At 32.7% G+C, this 15,269-nt stretch overlaps 1 protein-coding gene across 48 annotated transcripts in view; it reads right to left on the bottom strand.

Annotated features, from left to right (window-relative positions):
* Positions 1-15,269, bottom strand: part of RIMS1 (regulating synaptic membrane exocytosis 1) — a 477,545-nt gene that overhangs the window by 114,350 nt on the left and 347,926 nt on the right. For 24 of the 48 annotated variants that reach the window (XM_076003214.1, XM_076003213.1, XM_076003220.1 and 21 more), the window contains one exon: positions 6,003-6,074. The exons of the other annotated variants lie outside the window; for them this stretch is intronic. In XM_076003214.1, coding sequence (XP_075859329.1) covers positions 6,003-6,074 — 72 coding nt within the window. The remainder of the gene's footprint in view (positions 1-6,002; positions 6,075-15,269) is intronic. 48 annotated transcript variants of the gene reach the window in all.

Raw genomic sequence — 15,269 nt, forward strand, 5'->3', positions numbered from 1 at the left:
CAGAGTAGAGACTTTTGTTTTTTATGGAACTCTGTCCCTATTGCCTAGAGATAGCTGCACAGAGAGCAAGAGCTCAATAAACATACGTTGATTGAATGAGTGAATGTAATTAGAATGATGAGTACTGGGATACTTCAAGTACTTGCATTCAAGAAGAAATACTGTAGAATTCTGCATACATTTTTACAATGTTCATAATTTTAATCTGTAATAAGCACATCTATGCCAAACAGATCTGAAAAGAAGGATGCTTTTTGAGGTTAACTTAAGCAGACCAAAAACCAAAATAATATAATAAGATGGAGAATGTTTTACTAATTACATAACTGATTAAATGCAAATGGCTGATAAATGGATAAAAGCATGTTTTCTCAGATATAACAATATCTGTAAAAATATTGTCCATATATCGATAGTTATCTTAATATGGTGTTCAAAATTATTATAAAGCTACTTAATGAATTAAGAATTAATTTTTTATTTTTTTTGAGACAGAGTCTCACTCTGTTGCCCTGGCTAGAGTGCTGTGGCATAAGGATTAAGAATTTAAAATGGATGTTTATATACATGTACATGTTTAAAATAAATATATGCTTTTGCTCCTTTCATCATTTTAAAAATGTATCTTTTTTTTTTTTTTTTGAGACAGAGTCTCACTTTGTTGCCCAGGCTAGAGTGAGTGCCGTGGCGTCAGCCTGGCTCACAGCAACCTCAAACTCCTGGGCTCAAGCAATCCTCCTGCCTCAGCCTCCCACGTAGCTGGGACTACAGGCATGTGCCACCATGCCCGGCTAATTTTTTCTATATATATCAGTTGGCCAATTAATTTCTTTCTATTTATAGTAGAGACGGGGTCTCGCTCTTGCTCAGGCTGGTTTTGAACTCCTGACCTTGAGCAATCCGCCCGCCTCGGCCTCCCAAGAGCTAGGATTACAGGCGTGAGCCACAGCGCCCGGCCTAAAAATGTATCTTAAATAACATGCAATATTAAAATACCTAGTATGTATTATTTTGACAGAAGAAATTAAATAACACCTCATCCCTTTTGAAACAATGCTATATAATTCACTTATTAAGTCACTTACAGTATGTGAAAATAAAGAACACATGCTTATTACCAAAAGTGTATCAATGAATGCTTTATTAAACTTGTATTCAGATTGATAATTTTTCTGTTAAGTAAAATGATTTCTACAGGCATAATGATGTTGATTTAGGGTATCTTCTACATTTCATAACAATAAAATGGGAAAATGTCAGGCTTCAGACAACAAATAGCTGCATAGCTTAGGTCTTTAATAAAGGTACATTCTATCTTCTTGAGCTATGAATTAATGCTTTATCAGACCTAATTCAGACCCTGAAACCCGAACTGTAACCTCAATTTCCAAATTAATATGTAAAGGAACTGACAATGTTCTACATATTAAAACTGTTCACTCATTATAAATTAACTTTCCATATTAACTCATCTGTATAGAATTAATTTATATGGGATAGATTACATGATCAAGTCCTTCCCAATGATAGAGTTTTATCTATTACTCTTTAAAAGTCATTTTCATGAGAATAAACTTCAAGTAATGCTTGCTCAAAATATACTTCCTATATATAGTTTGAAACTTAAATTATACATTTTCTACCCTGGTTCTGAGAAATTTCATGGGATAGTGCAATTTCACTGAAATTTGGCTTCATTCCTCAATGCAATTCATAAGCACTAAAAGAACAACTTGAATGTGACTTAAAATGTAAATAATTTAGGTGAACTCTGTGTGGCATCAAACTAAATTGCAAAAGTATAAAAAGCAATTACAGGGAAAAATAAATGCCTTCCTGGGTGAATATTACACAGCTTGATGATGTGACTTAGTGTTCTATTTCCCGAGCCACAGGGTTTGCAGTGCCTGAAAACAGCCTGCAGTGTTTAAGGTTAATCACTTAGCATAAGATCTGTTTTTTCTTAGACCCGAACTAAAAGTTCCTCAATAAGAAAACAGTTCCTGCCACCAACCACTGTATAACAAAAATGAGAGCACAGACCAAAGGAGAAGCACAGAAGCACTTTGCCTGAGGAAGAGAGAGGAATGGGCAGCCAGGTTGAATTACAGGAAGAAAAACTGGAGAGAGGAAAAAAGCAGAACTTGAAGCAAAAAAAGCAAGGTTTTGCAGAAGGAAAATAATAGAAGCAAGTATAGTTTGCTGTGGGCAAGAGGAAAGGAGAATTAGTCAAATTCTGAGGTATGGGAGGGAGTGTGAAGTTGAAAGAAACAAGGCTGTTGAGCCTTGATCTTTTCAATGAAATGAGATGTGCCAAGAATGTAAGGATTTAAAAAGAATGAAAGAGATTTAGAACAAACATATGAAAGAGAGAGTGAATGAGGAATAAGTAAAATGACAGTAACAGCTATTCTTTATTGAGCTGCAATGTGAGGCCATATGTACATGTCAGGCACTGAATGTATGTGTGTACATATTTCATACAAGTATGTATGAATATAGGTATGCATGCATATACACACATACATACATGTATGTGCTTTTTTGTATTCTCACACATAGCAAAATGTTATTATTACTCTTTTACAGATAAAAAAACTGAGGGTCATAGAGTGACTTGCAAAAAAGCAAAGAGCTAAAATGTGGTAGAGGCAGATGCCCAGAGGTCTGTTGAGTGCCAATCCTTATTCTCTTTTCTGCCTAGTGAGATAGAATATGTTTCTGTATCATGAGATGAAAAATGGTAATTTCACATCTCAGGTATACCATTAATCTTGTAACCCAAAATATTAATATTAATATCTGTATAAGTATCAAATTATTTGGCAGGACTTGGTGGAATTGTGCTATGGGAGTTTGCAGGATCAAATATATGGGCAATGGCATTTAAAGAATACCTACTCTACTATATATCCTAAAAATAAATAAGGCTTGTAGAGCTAAATTCCAATTCAAACTTAAGTATGTCTGACTTTGGTCCACCATCTCCAAATGCATATCTAAATATTTACTGTTGAGTTCAATCCATGCCTGTTCTCTTCATCTAAGACCAGTGCTTTGACTTGGACTCAACTAAAACACATTTCTCACAAAAACCTCCAGGTCTTTAGTAAGGCATTTGTATTGATTCAAATGAACTTGCAGTAAACTCCTCCTACTGATGCTTAAAAATGACTTGTTAAAGGGTGGACATGCATGTGGTATTTAAGGTCAGGTTTTCAAAATGATTCCTCCTTTGATGACCCCTTACAGGCCTGCACAGGCTCTTTCTAACAGCAACAGTACAACATAAAATGTGTATTTAAGTAATAGTCAAAAAAAGCCTTCCCCAGTTAGGATATAGAGTGTAGGTTCCACAAGAAGTCAAGTCAATAGAATGGAATGCAGAAATACTGCTAGCAATTTTCTAGCTGAATGCACATGAAGGTGGAAAAATAGACATTTACTAAGGAGTTTTTCCCCCAATATGTGAGTACTGCTTTAAATGGCTAGGCACAAAAGACATAAATCACTTCTGTTTGTTTTCAATCTATAAATGGTCATCATATCTTTCAAAGTATTTTCTTATAGGTTTATTCCTCATAAGGCCAAGTTTGTTGAGGCCAACAAAGAGACTTTAAAATTATGATAATTAAAAACCAAATTCTGTCAGAATCCAATGCATGACTATATGGTTATGACTCCTTCTGGGAAGTTATTAACTCCCAAAGGCTAAGAATCAGTGTCCAAAGCATTCATACTGTGACTTCAGTTTACCTGTAGCTAGATGTAAACTCATGGTATCTTCTGAAGAAATGAGAGCTAATATAAGCAGGAAAATCCAGGCCAATACTTTTATAACTAGCTATTCAGTAATTCACTTAAAAATTGGGCTTCTAATTTATACTGTAATAAAAACCAATGAAGAGTTTTAATTATGATCAAATAAACCTACACATCTAAAAGGTTAGAGCTTTCTATTTTAAAATCTACAAAGTAAAGGCAGGAGTAATAAGAAAATGGTCCTTAGAATAAACATTTGAAGATTGCGGGCAATCAACTCTGTGCTATTCTTATTGGCAGAAAAGAGGAAATGTGTTTATCCACAGAGTATTTTCAGAGTTGCAGAGACAGATGCTGAAATATCATTCATCTGGAGTTATGCACCTTCAGTTGACTCTGGAATCATCTAGCATTTTTAAAAAATATTATCCTATTGTAAAAAAAAACAAAAAAAACCCTTGATCATTGATATATCCTAAACATAAACCTGAACATAGAAGTTACTCAACTAGTATTTGTTAATGAAAGAATATTGATTGAAATAAAAAGAATATAACTTTGAGAAAAAATTTAATCATGTCAAAATAATGGAAATTGTGTGTATGGAGAGAGCTGGGAATGAGGGTTGAAGACTGAAAATTTTTCTAAGGAACTCAAATCATTTACAAAGATAGTAAAGAAATTGCAATCAGCTGAGTTGAAATTAAAGCATGTGAAAATAGATATATAATTAAATTTGTTTCCTTACAAGCTATCTATCTATCTGTTTCATTTCCTTCCCCAAAACCCAACTCTTTTTTTCCATTCAACAATTTTTTGGGTCCCCTGTATCCTTATTCCATTGCAAATCATGTTCCCTAAATAGCCAATATCTCCATGGACCATTGGCCAGGTGTAAATTTCATCCCCCTTTATCCAAGTCCTTGACATGTCTCACACTTACTCAACTCAGTGGTAATATCCTCTATTTTGTTCCTTGAACTTAGCATATAGTTGGCACACACATGTTAACTGAATGAATCACTGAACTGTACAGATTCTATCTCAACCAAGCCTATTGGGATAGCCAACTCGGTGTCATCCATCTACCCCTGGATATTTTGATGCCCTTCCAAAATGTTGTCAAAGTGATCTATAAAATGAAAATCAAAACTGATCCTCTGCTGCCCATGTTTAAAGCACACCAGTGGCTCATGGATGAATAAATAATTTGAAATCTACAGCATGGTATTAACATGGCATAGTTATGTCATTCATTTAACCTCTCAAGATTTCTCCAGTTCTATTTTCAGCACTCTTTCTTATCCCCTGAATCCTGTTCTCCATTCTAAAATCGGTATAGTTTCCTCAAACTCAAGAATATATTTCCAGTCTCAGTGTTTTCTCACATTGTTCCCTTTCACGAAACACTTTACTCTTCACAAATATTTTATCTGCCAGGATTTAGCTCAAGTGACATCTATTTATGAAGCATTTCCTAGTTTCATCCTTACCCCATTCCTTTCTCTGTGTTCTCATTGAACCTGTACATATCTCTTTAATAACCGCTATGACACTTGAATAGTCTCATTAACTTACATCTATGTCTCTGTCCATGCTGTCAATAATTGCTGGATAAATGAATGGGTGAATGGATTTTTTAGGTGCTTTCACAGCTATGTGAAAAATGTGTCAATATGTTACACATAAAAATGCTCAAAAACTCTCTGAAATTAGCCAAATTGCAAACAAAAGGTTAGTAATACCTTATAGTTTTTACATCAACTCAGCATATCTCTTTTGTTGTAATATACAAGTACAATCTCAGATTATGCATTTGTAGAAAAGAAATTTTTTTAAAAGATAACATTATTCAGATAAATGACACACTCAAACTATTTGTACATCCCAGGTCCTATATTCATTGGTAACCTTTAAAAATGATCTCAGAAACAAAACATTAATGTCCTAATATGCATAAAGGAATGAGAAAATTTTTAATCTTCATTAGTAATCAGAATGATCACTAAGAAATATATATGAGATTTTTTTTAAACCCTAAGATTTAAGAGCTTTCTTCAAATCAACCTTCTCTTATTTCTTCAATGACACATTCCCATACAGGGGTAGATTTAGTTACATGAATGTATTTAAACATCACAATTTGTGTTTAAGAACTGCTTATGTGACATGAAGAGTAAGGGCATCCCAAATATATTAGTGAAACAGGAGATGGCAGCACAGCACAACACCAAGCCTACCTTTCTGTATCAGAGGCAGTGCCTTTCCTAGTCTGTTTTTGGATGCTAGATCTTTCAGACTTTCTGGAGTGCCTGTGGAATGAAATGTTAAAGAAATACAAAACATATGATGAATAAAGCTACATTAATATCATACAATGATAAAAGCAACAGACATGAAAGATGGCAACTGTCTTACCTAAATGGTTTTGTCAGTACTTTTCAAAATTAAAAAAAAAAAAAAATGAAACTCAGAACGGGTGCCGTGTGGAAGATATAAATTGCCCAGTAGGAGACACGAGAAGCTGATAGTCCATTGGTCTAGACAGGTTATGTCTACAGCAGTGATATAATATAGACTCCCGCTGAGCAACTCTGCCTCCACTCATTGGTGAGTAAACAAATACAACGGTGAAATGCAAAGATGATAAATGTGGTGATGGTGATGGTTCGGGTGCTGAAAGACCTCAAAGGGATGAAGTGCCCTCTACTTTTACAAGTTGAAACTTGATACTACAAAAGATTTTTTTTTGTTTATTTATTTCTGCACAAAATTATGAAGGAAAGAGACCAAAAATGCTGTAGTGAAAAATGTTTGACATAAGTTAAAGTGTTTATATCAACTATTAAAATTATTTTTAAAATTATCATAAAGATGCTTTCTGTAAACCACATACTGTTTTTGAAAAAAGCACATAGCATTTTAATCACATGTCACAAATCAAAGAATCAATACAGTCCTCAATTTATTCTACTTTCCAATCATATTATACATATGTACACTGAACATTTGAAACTTGAAATGCATTTTCCCATAGAAATGATGTTAATATTCAGAGCTTACCTCCCCAAAGCAGCTTACATGTGCCTATGAAGCCCAAAATGTCTGGACTACTATATTTGAAATAAATAACATAAAATATTGTGGTAAAAAAACTGACACTTATAAAAAAAGAGAAAATGTAAGAATATATAGGTTTATATTGAATATTGATTGATTATCTACACTTCATGCTTGTTTTTCTTTCCTGATGTCCTTTTCTTCCAACAATACTGAGACAACTGTCTGTCTTATTAATATCAGGCATCCTACCTATGTGTCCAGCATATGTCAGGTTCTCTCAGGAACTAGGAAGGCACATGAAAGTAAAAAGTCTGCCTTCACAGGTTATATAGACTGGGGCTGCTCATCTCTCCCTATCTCGTCTACTTTTGCTAGAAACTGAATTTACACTATTTTGCCCCTCCAATTCAGGATTTAAGCTATGTGTTCTTCAGCCTTATGTTACTTGGATAGCCCATTTCTATGAAAAAAGGGGAAAACGGAGATATTCCCACTTACCACATTCCCTTACTAGTTGGAAATGAGGGTACTTGATATATTGAAGGATAACTCTATGCCAAGCATTGAGGGTGGTATGAACTTATTTAATCTCCATGACAATCCTTTAAGATGGTATCATCTCTATTTTACAGATTAAGAAACAGGCTCAGGGAAAGGGCACTCAGTCAGAAAGTAGCAAAGCTAGGATTAAATATTAAGTAAGTCTGTCTAGCTCCCAAGCTGTCTCAGCAAAAAGAGTGGAGGAGGTAGATTCTAGATTCTGACACATGCCCTCTGGGTACACCTTTGTTTAAGATGGAAGAAATCATGAAATCTGGGACAGGCCTAGGAAAGCACTAATAGATGAATCTCTGTCTGACATTAAGGTTCTTATTTATGTTATTGCTCCTATAGTCAGGAGAGATTGTAGGGTGGCAGGAGAGTAGCGAAGTATAGGACATGACTGAAATCAACGGGAGATGGTGAGTGGGAGGGGAAACGTGTTCCTGAAGCACAGGGAAGGAAGGCATAAGTATAACAGGAGGATGAGAAGAAAAAGGAAGGGAGAGAGGTAGGGTAAGTAGGTCTGCAGGCCTAGGAGGATCTCAAAATAAAAAAGTGGTATACAGTTATGAGAAATGTATGCTTGGTCCCAATAGGGCTCCAGACAGCTGCCCGGGAGAGCAACTGTTCCTTTTCTCAGAGAATCTTCAGCACAGGGAGAGGAGATGGGAGCAGAGAATCTCAGGCAGACCCATGAAATTCAATGTCATTAAGGGTTTTCACTCACTCATTTATTTATTCAACAAATACCTGTTGAGCCTGTATATGTTCTAGGCATTGTTTTAGGTGCTTGGAATATGTCTGTGAAAACAAAAAAACAAAGATCTCTACCTTCAAGGAATTTACATTTTGCTGGTGGAACATAAAAAAATAAACAAAAAGAATCTCAAACAACTACATTATAAACTATGGGAGAAGGTGATAAATGCTAATGACAACAATAAAAATGTAAACTAGGGCAAGGAGGATCAGAAGCATAAGGGTGAGGCAGGGGTTTAGGGGCAGGTGTTGACTGCAATTTTAAGTAGGGTAGTTGGGAAGGACTTATGGAGATGGTGACATTTTAGCAAAGACTTAAGGTGAGGAAGTTAGTCATGTATACATATAGGGAAAGAACATCCCAGGAAAAGGAAATAGCAAATGCACAGACTCTAAGGCAGGTGTGTGTGTACGTGGTATATTCAAGGAATAGTAAGGAGACCGGTATAGCAGGAGTTGAGAAATGAATCAGATTAGAAAAGTTCAAGGGAGAAGGTAGAGGGACTGTGCAGGAGGTGAAGGGACTGTGCAGAATCTGGTGGGCTTTTGTACAAACTGAACAATAACAGGGTTACAGGCATCTTTCTTCTTATTCCTAGTAATCTCTATTAATCTTTCTAGACCCAACTGAGATTTCACATCTTCTGTGAAACTTTCAAGCTCTTCCTCCTCTTTTCATCTCCTAAAACTTAAATGGATCCATATACTAGATTGATTATGACAGTTAATTGATGATGGTGATGAGGACAGTGATGATGGCACTAATGATATTTAACATTTACTAAGTGCTTTCTCCGTGCTAGCATCATATTTTATCTGTATTATTTCATGTAATCTTCTTGCCAGTCTGAAGAGGTAGGTATTACTTTAATCCTTTTTAAGGATAAGGAGATTGAGAATTATAAAGGTTAAATAATTTGTTCTAGCTCACATAGTCATTAAATGTTGAGCCAGGAGGTACACTGAGAATCCATAATCTCAGCAGCAGTAATCACCTTGCATCTCTGGCATAAACAACACGGGACAATGGATTCTAGAGTCAGTCTGGGTTTAATCTCAGCTGTTTCTGGCCAGCTGGGTGACTTCAGTCAAGTTGCTTAACCTCTCTGTGCTTCAGTTTTTTTTTTTTTTACTTGCAAAATGGCAGGTAAAAATTATATTATCATCTTGATGAAAATAATATTATCATATTCTAATTTTAAATATATCAATATTACTTAGTACTTATAGTTTTTGTAGAATTATATAGAACTAGTATTTGTAGTAGTTTTAGCCTTACTTAGAACTAGCAAGTGGTGTGCTATTAAAGTATTGTTTTAAATAACGTGTATTTGTTTCTTGAAAGCAAATACTCTTATTCCTCTATAAGAGTATAAAACGCAGAGCCAGTGCTCCATAATTGGATGATAAATATTCATGCAGAGGCTCATAATCAAACCCTTTTGTTTTTAACCCCCTTATTAAGGATTATTTTTTTCTCTTCAAATACCACTGAAATTAACTTTCATTGAAGATACTTCTAAAGATGTCTACAAAGGATATGTCTTTATAATTCTTCTAAAAATTAACACAATCCACAAATTGAGCTAAATGATAAGCATTTAATTGTGTTAATTTCATGTAAAGCAAGAATGGAGAAGGAAATAGAAAATTCTAACTTTTTTTTTACCTCAAATCCTAAATTATAGCTAAAAATATACTGCATATTTGAATCCAGTTATTTTCTAGAATAAGTAGACGCTTGAGATGTGTAAAATAGGAAAAGTTAGAGAATCCATCTATATTCATGTCTATACTATTAAAACTATTGATTATGGAATCACAAAATGGACTGCAGTAAAATGAATTGCCTTCTACCTTACACTACACTAAGTTCCTCGTGGACCTTTGTTTGGGTTATAACTGTAACATCAACATCTAGCATAGAGTAGTAGCTCAGTAAATGTTTGTTGAATGGAAGGTTTAAAAAAGTAGTATTTTGAGTATTATCATAAAATTTGAGAGCCTAAAAATTACAATAAGCAAAAAACTAACTAGGGCTATAAAATCCAGTTTACATCAAATCAAATAAATGTAGAAATAAAATTTTACATTGTTTTCTAGGCTTCAGCAAAATATAGAATACCATAAATTAAGCATGCCCTCTGGTTCATCACCTAATGTATAACAAACTGTCAGTCACTATTGTGGGTCCAATGTATGTTTTACTATGATGCAACAAGGCAGCATAGACTCAATTTTAGAGTCTATGGGACATTAGAATTCAGCTAGTCCATCTACAGTGAGCTATGTTTACAGATGAGAAAACTGAGTCCAGAAAAGCTTGAGTCACTTTTCCAGGGTAATCTAGGCTTTAATGACTTGGTGAAAATGCCATCGTTTCCCCATGTGCAAAGTTCTCTGTTGACTCTCTCATACAGTGTTGACTCTGTCATACATTTTGAATGATTTGATTTTTATTGAAAAGCTATCTGGGCAGAAGTGAACAAGACACAGGTCCACTTCAGTGTTTCCCTTATGTCTTATTTATTTTTGGTTTTAACATGCTTTTTTTGCCCTATTAAAATTTTTCATCTTTATATTATTATTTATAAAGAACATTTTTTTAAACATGTAAGAATGAGAAATCCTGAATTGTTTCCTTTATATGCAATTTAATAGCTGTGCTTCTTAGTTCACAGGGCACAAATGAAATTGTTTAAAAGTTATAAAAGGGCCGGGCGCTGTGGCTCACGCCTGTAATCCTAGCTCTTGGGAGGCCGAGGCGGGCGGATTGCTCAAGGTCAGGAGTTCAAAACCAGCCTGAGCAAGAGCGAGACCCCGTCTCTACTATAAATAGAAAGAAATTAATTGGCCAACTGATATATATATAAAAAAAAAAAAAATTAGCCGGGCATGGTGGCGCATGCCTGTAGTCCCAGCTACCCGGGAGGCTGAGGCAGAAGGATCGCTCGAGCCCAGGAGTTTGAGGTTGCTGTGAGCTAGGCTGACGCCACGGCACTCACTCTAGCCTGGACAACAAAGTGAGACTCTGTCTCAAAAAAAAAAAAAAAAAAAAAAAAAAAAGTTATAAAAGTACATTCAAATGTAAGGTAGAAAAATTATATTGTTATTAAATCAAAGCAAGAATAATAATCAGAAAGCTGGGGATACTCCTAATTAAACATTAATTCTTTTGAAGTTCCATTTTCAATTGTTATTCTCTTTATTTCTAATAATTTAAATGTAAAGATTTATAAAATGAACTTATGAAAAGAGAGATAATCATTAAAATCTATTTCTGTGCTACTTTCCTTTACTTTTCAGTACTTAATTTCAGTTAGAACTCCCTGAAGATAGTAGTAAATAAAGCTTTTCTAAAGATATTATAATTCTATTAAAAATAAAATTAATGTTAATAAAATAATAATATTATTTAAGACTGTTTTATAATAAAATGAAAATATAATATGTTCTGCTTTGGGGAAAATGTTACAAAAATTTACCACATAATGTTTTCATTTAATTAGAACTAACACTGATATCATAAAAATATATCTTTCTAAATGCTAGCTGACTACTTAGATGGCTTGTACTATATGTTAATGTGGTACGCAATTCTATCATCCTATTCACTCTTATATTTGGGATGGAAAAAATTAGATTTTAATAGAGTTAACCTAAATAAGAAATATTCATATGTTAGTAATATGTATGCATGTAATTAAGATATATTTACTCCCCTGTGTGTGTGTATATATATATATATAAATTATAACCTTTAAATAGACTAAGTATTTTAGTACATGGGTACATTTCATTCATTCAAATAAAGGACAATTTTGAAAAGCACTGATAATAAAGGACACTATGAAGCAAAAAGAAATATTAAGTAATACACTGAATTTATAAGTGGTTCTATGCTAACTCCACATATATGTGGTAACTGACATGAATTCTGGAAGTGAAAAAGTATGTGATTTGTTTATCCCAGAAATATTTTTAATGGAGAAAGAAGATTAATTTACTTTAAAACAAAAGAAACCACTTGATACTGTTGGTCAAGGATTCTTATAGACAAATAATTGCTACTAAGTACCAGGTAAGGGAAACTATACAAATTTAATTATGTGCAAAAGGAATTAGAGCTAATTTAGCAGAACAGCTCAGGAATTAATCTTAAATATTGTGGGATACTTTATTTATTTGAATAATTTTAAGTTCTGGAAAATAGGATTATTTAATCTAATATTTTTAGTATTTGTGTCATGCACCAATAAATTACACCCCTAAAATATTTATATATTGATGCAAAAACATTCTCAAGCAAAACACTGGCATTAGTAACTCCAAGCCAGTGATGTGTCAAAATATATTTCAAAATATGCCCAATGAGAATATTTCATTTTCTTGAATAAAAAGCATTTTCCAAAATAGTTTAAAGTTGATTTAGATAATAATAATTTACACTAGTTTTTCATATTTAGGGATGATTAATTAAACTGTAAACATTAAATTAGAACCCCAAACCTTTAGGGCATATTGAAATACATTTTTTTTTTCCTAAATGGCTACTCACAAATTTTGGTTAACTTCGATCTACAACTAGATCTAAGTTTTGTTAAGATTCATAGAATTATGTACATACAGGTTCATAAATATTACTTTTATGTATTATAATAATGCTATTTATAAAGAAATACTGTGATATTGGAATGATGATTTTTAAAAGTCTTAACATTTTTAGAAATAAAATTACAAGGAAATTTCACTACCATTTTAAAGTCAGAAACATTTCCCAGGGTTCCAAATTGATGTATTTTCTTCTTCATAATTGTTTTAAACACCCTACAACTTCTAGAAAACATTCCTAGATCCTGATATACCTTCCTCCATGTTAATTCCAAATAAATCCATGGTACCATCTGAGATAACATCAAGACTGCTTAGAAATTTTAATGTTTATTAAAATTAAATTATGGAGAAATGGTTCATTAAAAATTGTGTGTGTGCACACATGCTAGCACATGTCTGTGCACACATTTATGCTGTGGGAAATAAGAAAGGAACTAAACTATTTGACTGAACTAAGCTGTTTGACTCATTTAAAAACACTATAGAGCTCTCTTAATCAAGAATTTACTTTTTGTACTACAATGTTATTTTCAAAATAAACATGGCCCTGATAGAAGATATCCAAAGGTTAATTGTATAAATTGTCATTGCCTTTAGAATATTTCCTAGCTAAGACAAAAGTTGTCAACGCCCAAATTCTTATGAACATTTGTTATATCCAAATCTGATGCCATATTCATTTCACTTAGAAATTGGTAGTAACCCCCAAATGAGTAAAGGTAATGACAGGTGAAATGCAAGTGCTCATTAAGTTTTGTCAAGTGGTTGACATGGTTACCGATGAATTTAGTTGATATAAATAACTTCTCTCCTATTTTTATGAGCACACATTCTTAAATGTTAATAAAAATTTATTATATATAACTTTCTATTCTCTATAGTAATAATTCATAGTATTATGCCATTGAAAATATATTTCTTTTGGTTGAACATAGGACTTATTTACAAATAAGTCATCACAAAAAGCAAATTATGTATTTAATGAGAACTGTCTTTAATAATCTTATCTAAAAGGACCTTTCTGATCCTAAAATATCCTTACAGTTATACATACAATCTAAGAAATTAAATAACATAATTAATTCATGTTCCATTAAATGAAGCAAATGACATCTAATGTATGTAATAACTGAAACCTATTGTTTGGATTTCCATTTTGTTTAATCAATGCTTAGATAAAGTTACATTTGTATTGATCACAAAGACCATCTTAAATTGTCCTATACTCAGTCATTAGAGAACATAAAACATACTGTTTTATTTTTTTTCAAATAAATTCAAAGACTTTCCAGAATTATCTTTTCTAAAAGAAAATTCTAAATTCCTTGATGGCCAGGATTTTGTTTTTTAAACACTATTGTAATTCTAGCCATTAGAATAGTATATACAGTGTGATTACAAAAAGTGTTTATTAAATGAATGAGTAGCCATATAGATGTAATTTTTATTTAATTTATACAACTTTTTGGTATTCTTATTTGAAGTCTTTACTTTTATAATAATTTTTAGATTGGAGATTTACTAATTTTTCTACTCTCAGGAATTCTATTCTAGAAATCAGATAGTAGCAGAAGGAATTTATTTTCAATTCCAAATATGTAAATATAAGTCATAGTAAGAGGTAAATGTCTTAGAGATTAAAACATGCTAAAATATTCTTAAAACTTTCATAAAATATCATTTTGTGGTCTTTTCCAACATTTGTTAAAATGGCATTAATTTTTTTCTTAGAGACAATGCTTAGATTTTTCAAACTAAAATCCTGAAGGTACCTTGCTTACAGATACAAAAATAAATTATATCACTCTTAACTAAAGCTACAATTACTCTGCTATACATACACACTTTAAAAAAGAAATTAACCTGTATGCTCATATGCTCTTATGGCTAGTTGTCCTGTTTCTGAGATACCATATCTACTCATCTGCTTAATAAATATTACCAATGTGTTGGCTGAATTTCTGCTCACACCAGAAGCATCTCAAACACCCAGAAACATTTTGTGACCAGTCAGGAAAAATATTTAAAGATTATGTATAACACACACCATAAAATAGAAAAATTGGGGTAACTGCAAATTGAAAAGAATAAAGTAATGGAAAATGTATGTTGTGACACTTCTGATATATCAGCATAAAGTAGATTCAAAGCACTGATGCTATTTTTAAAAACCTACCTTGTGGTTTGACCCTGGCCTTTGACAATATTTTGTTTAAAAACATAATAATCACAAAATATGTAAGAACCAGGAGTCTTACTTTAAATTAGACATTTTTAATATATGTCAAAGCCTAAACTTTATTAATAATGAATTTACATAGCGACAAAACAAGACAACCTAAATTAAACCATCAGCCAATATAATAACACAGCATAGGTTCTGTGATTGATTTTAATATACTCTAAAGCACCTGAGAATTTTTATTTATTCACATGTAAAAAAAAAACTCTGTATTTAAATTTGTTTTTAGAAATTCAAAACACTTAAATGCTCTTCAAAACAGAATCTTTCAGTGGATCCTGATTTC

This window comes from Microcebus murinus, chromosome 5 (assembly GCF_040939455.1).
Source record: "Microcebus murinus isolate Inina chromosome 5, M.murinus_Inina_mat1.0, whole genome shotgun sequence".
Lineage (NCBI taxonomy): Eukaryota > Metazoa > Chordata > Mammalia > Primates > Cheirogaleidae > Microcebus > Microcebus murinus.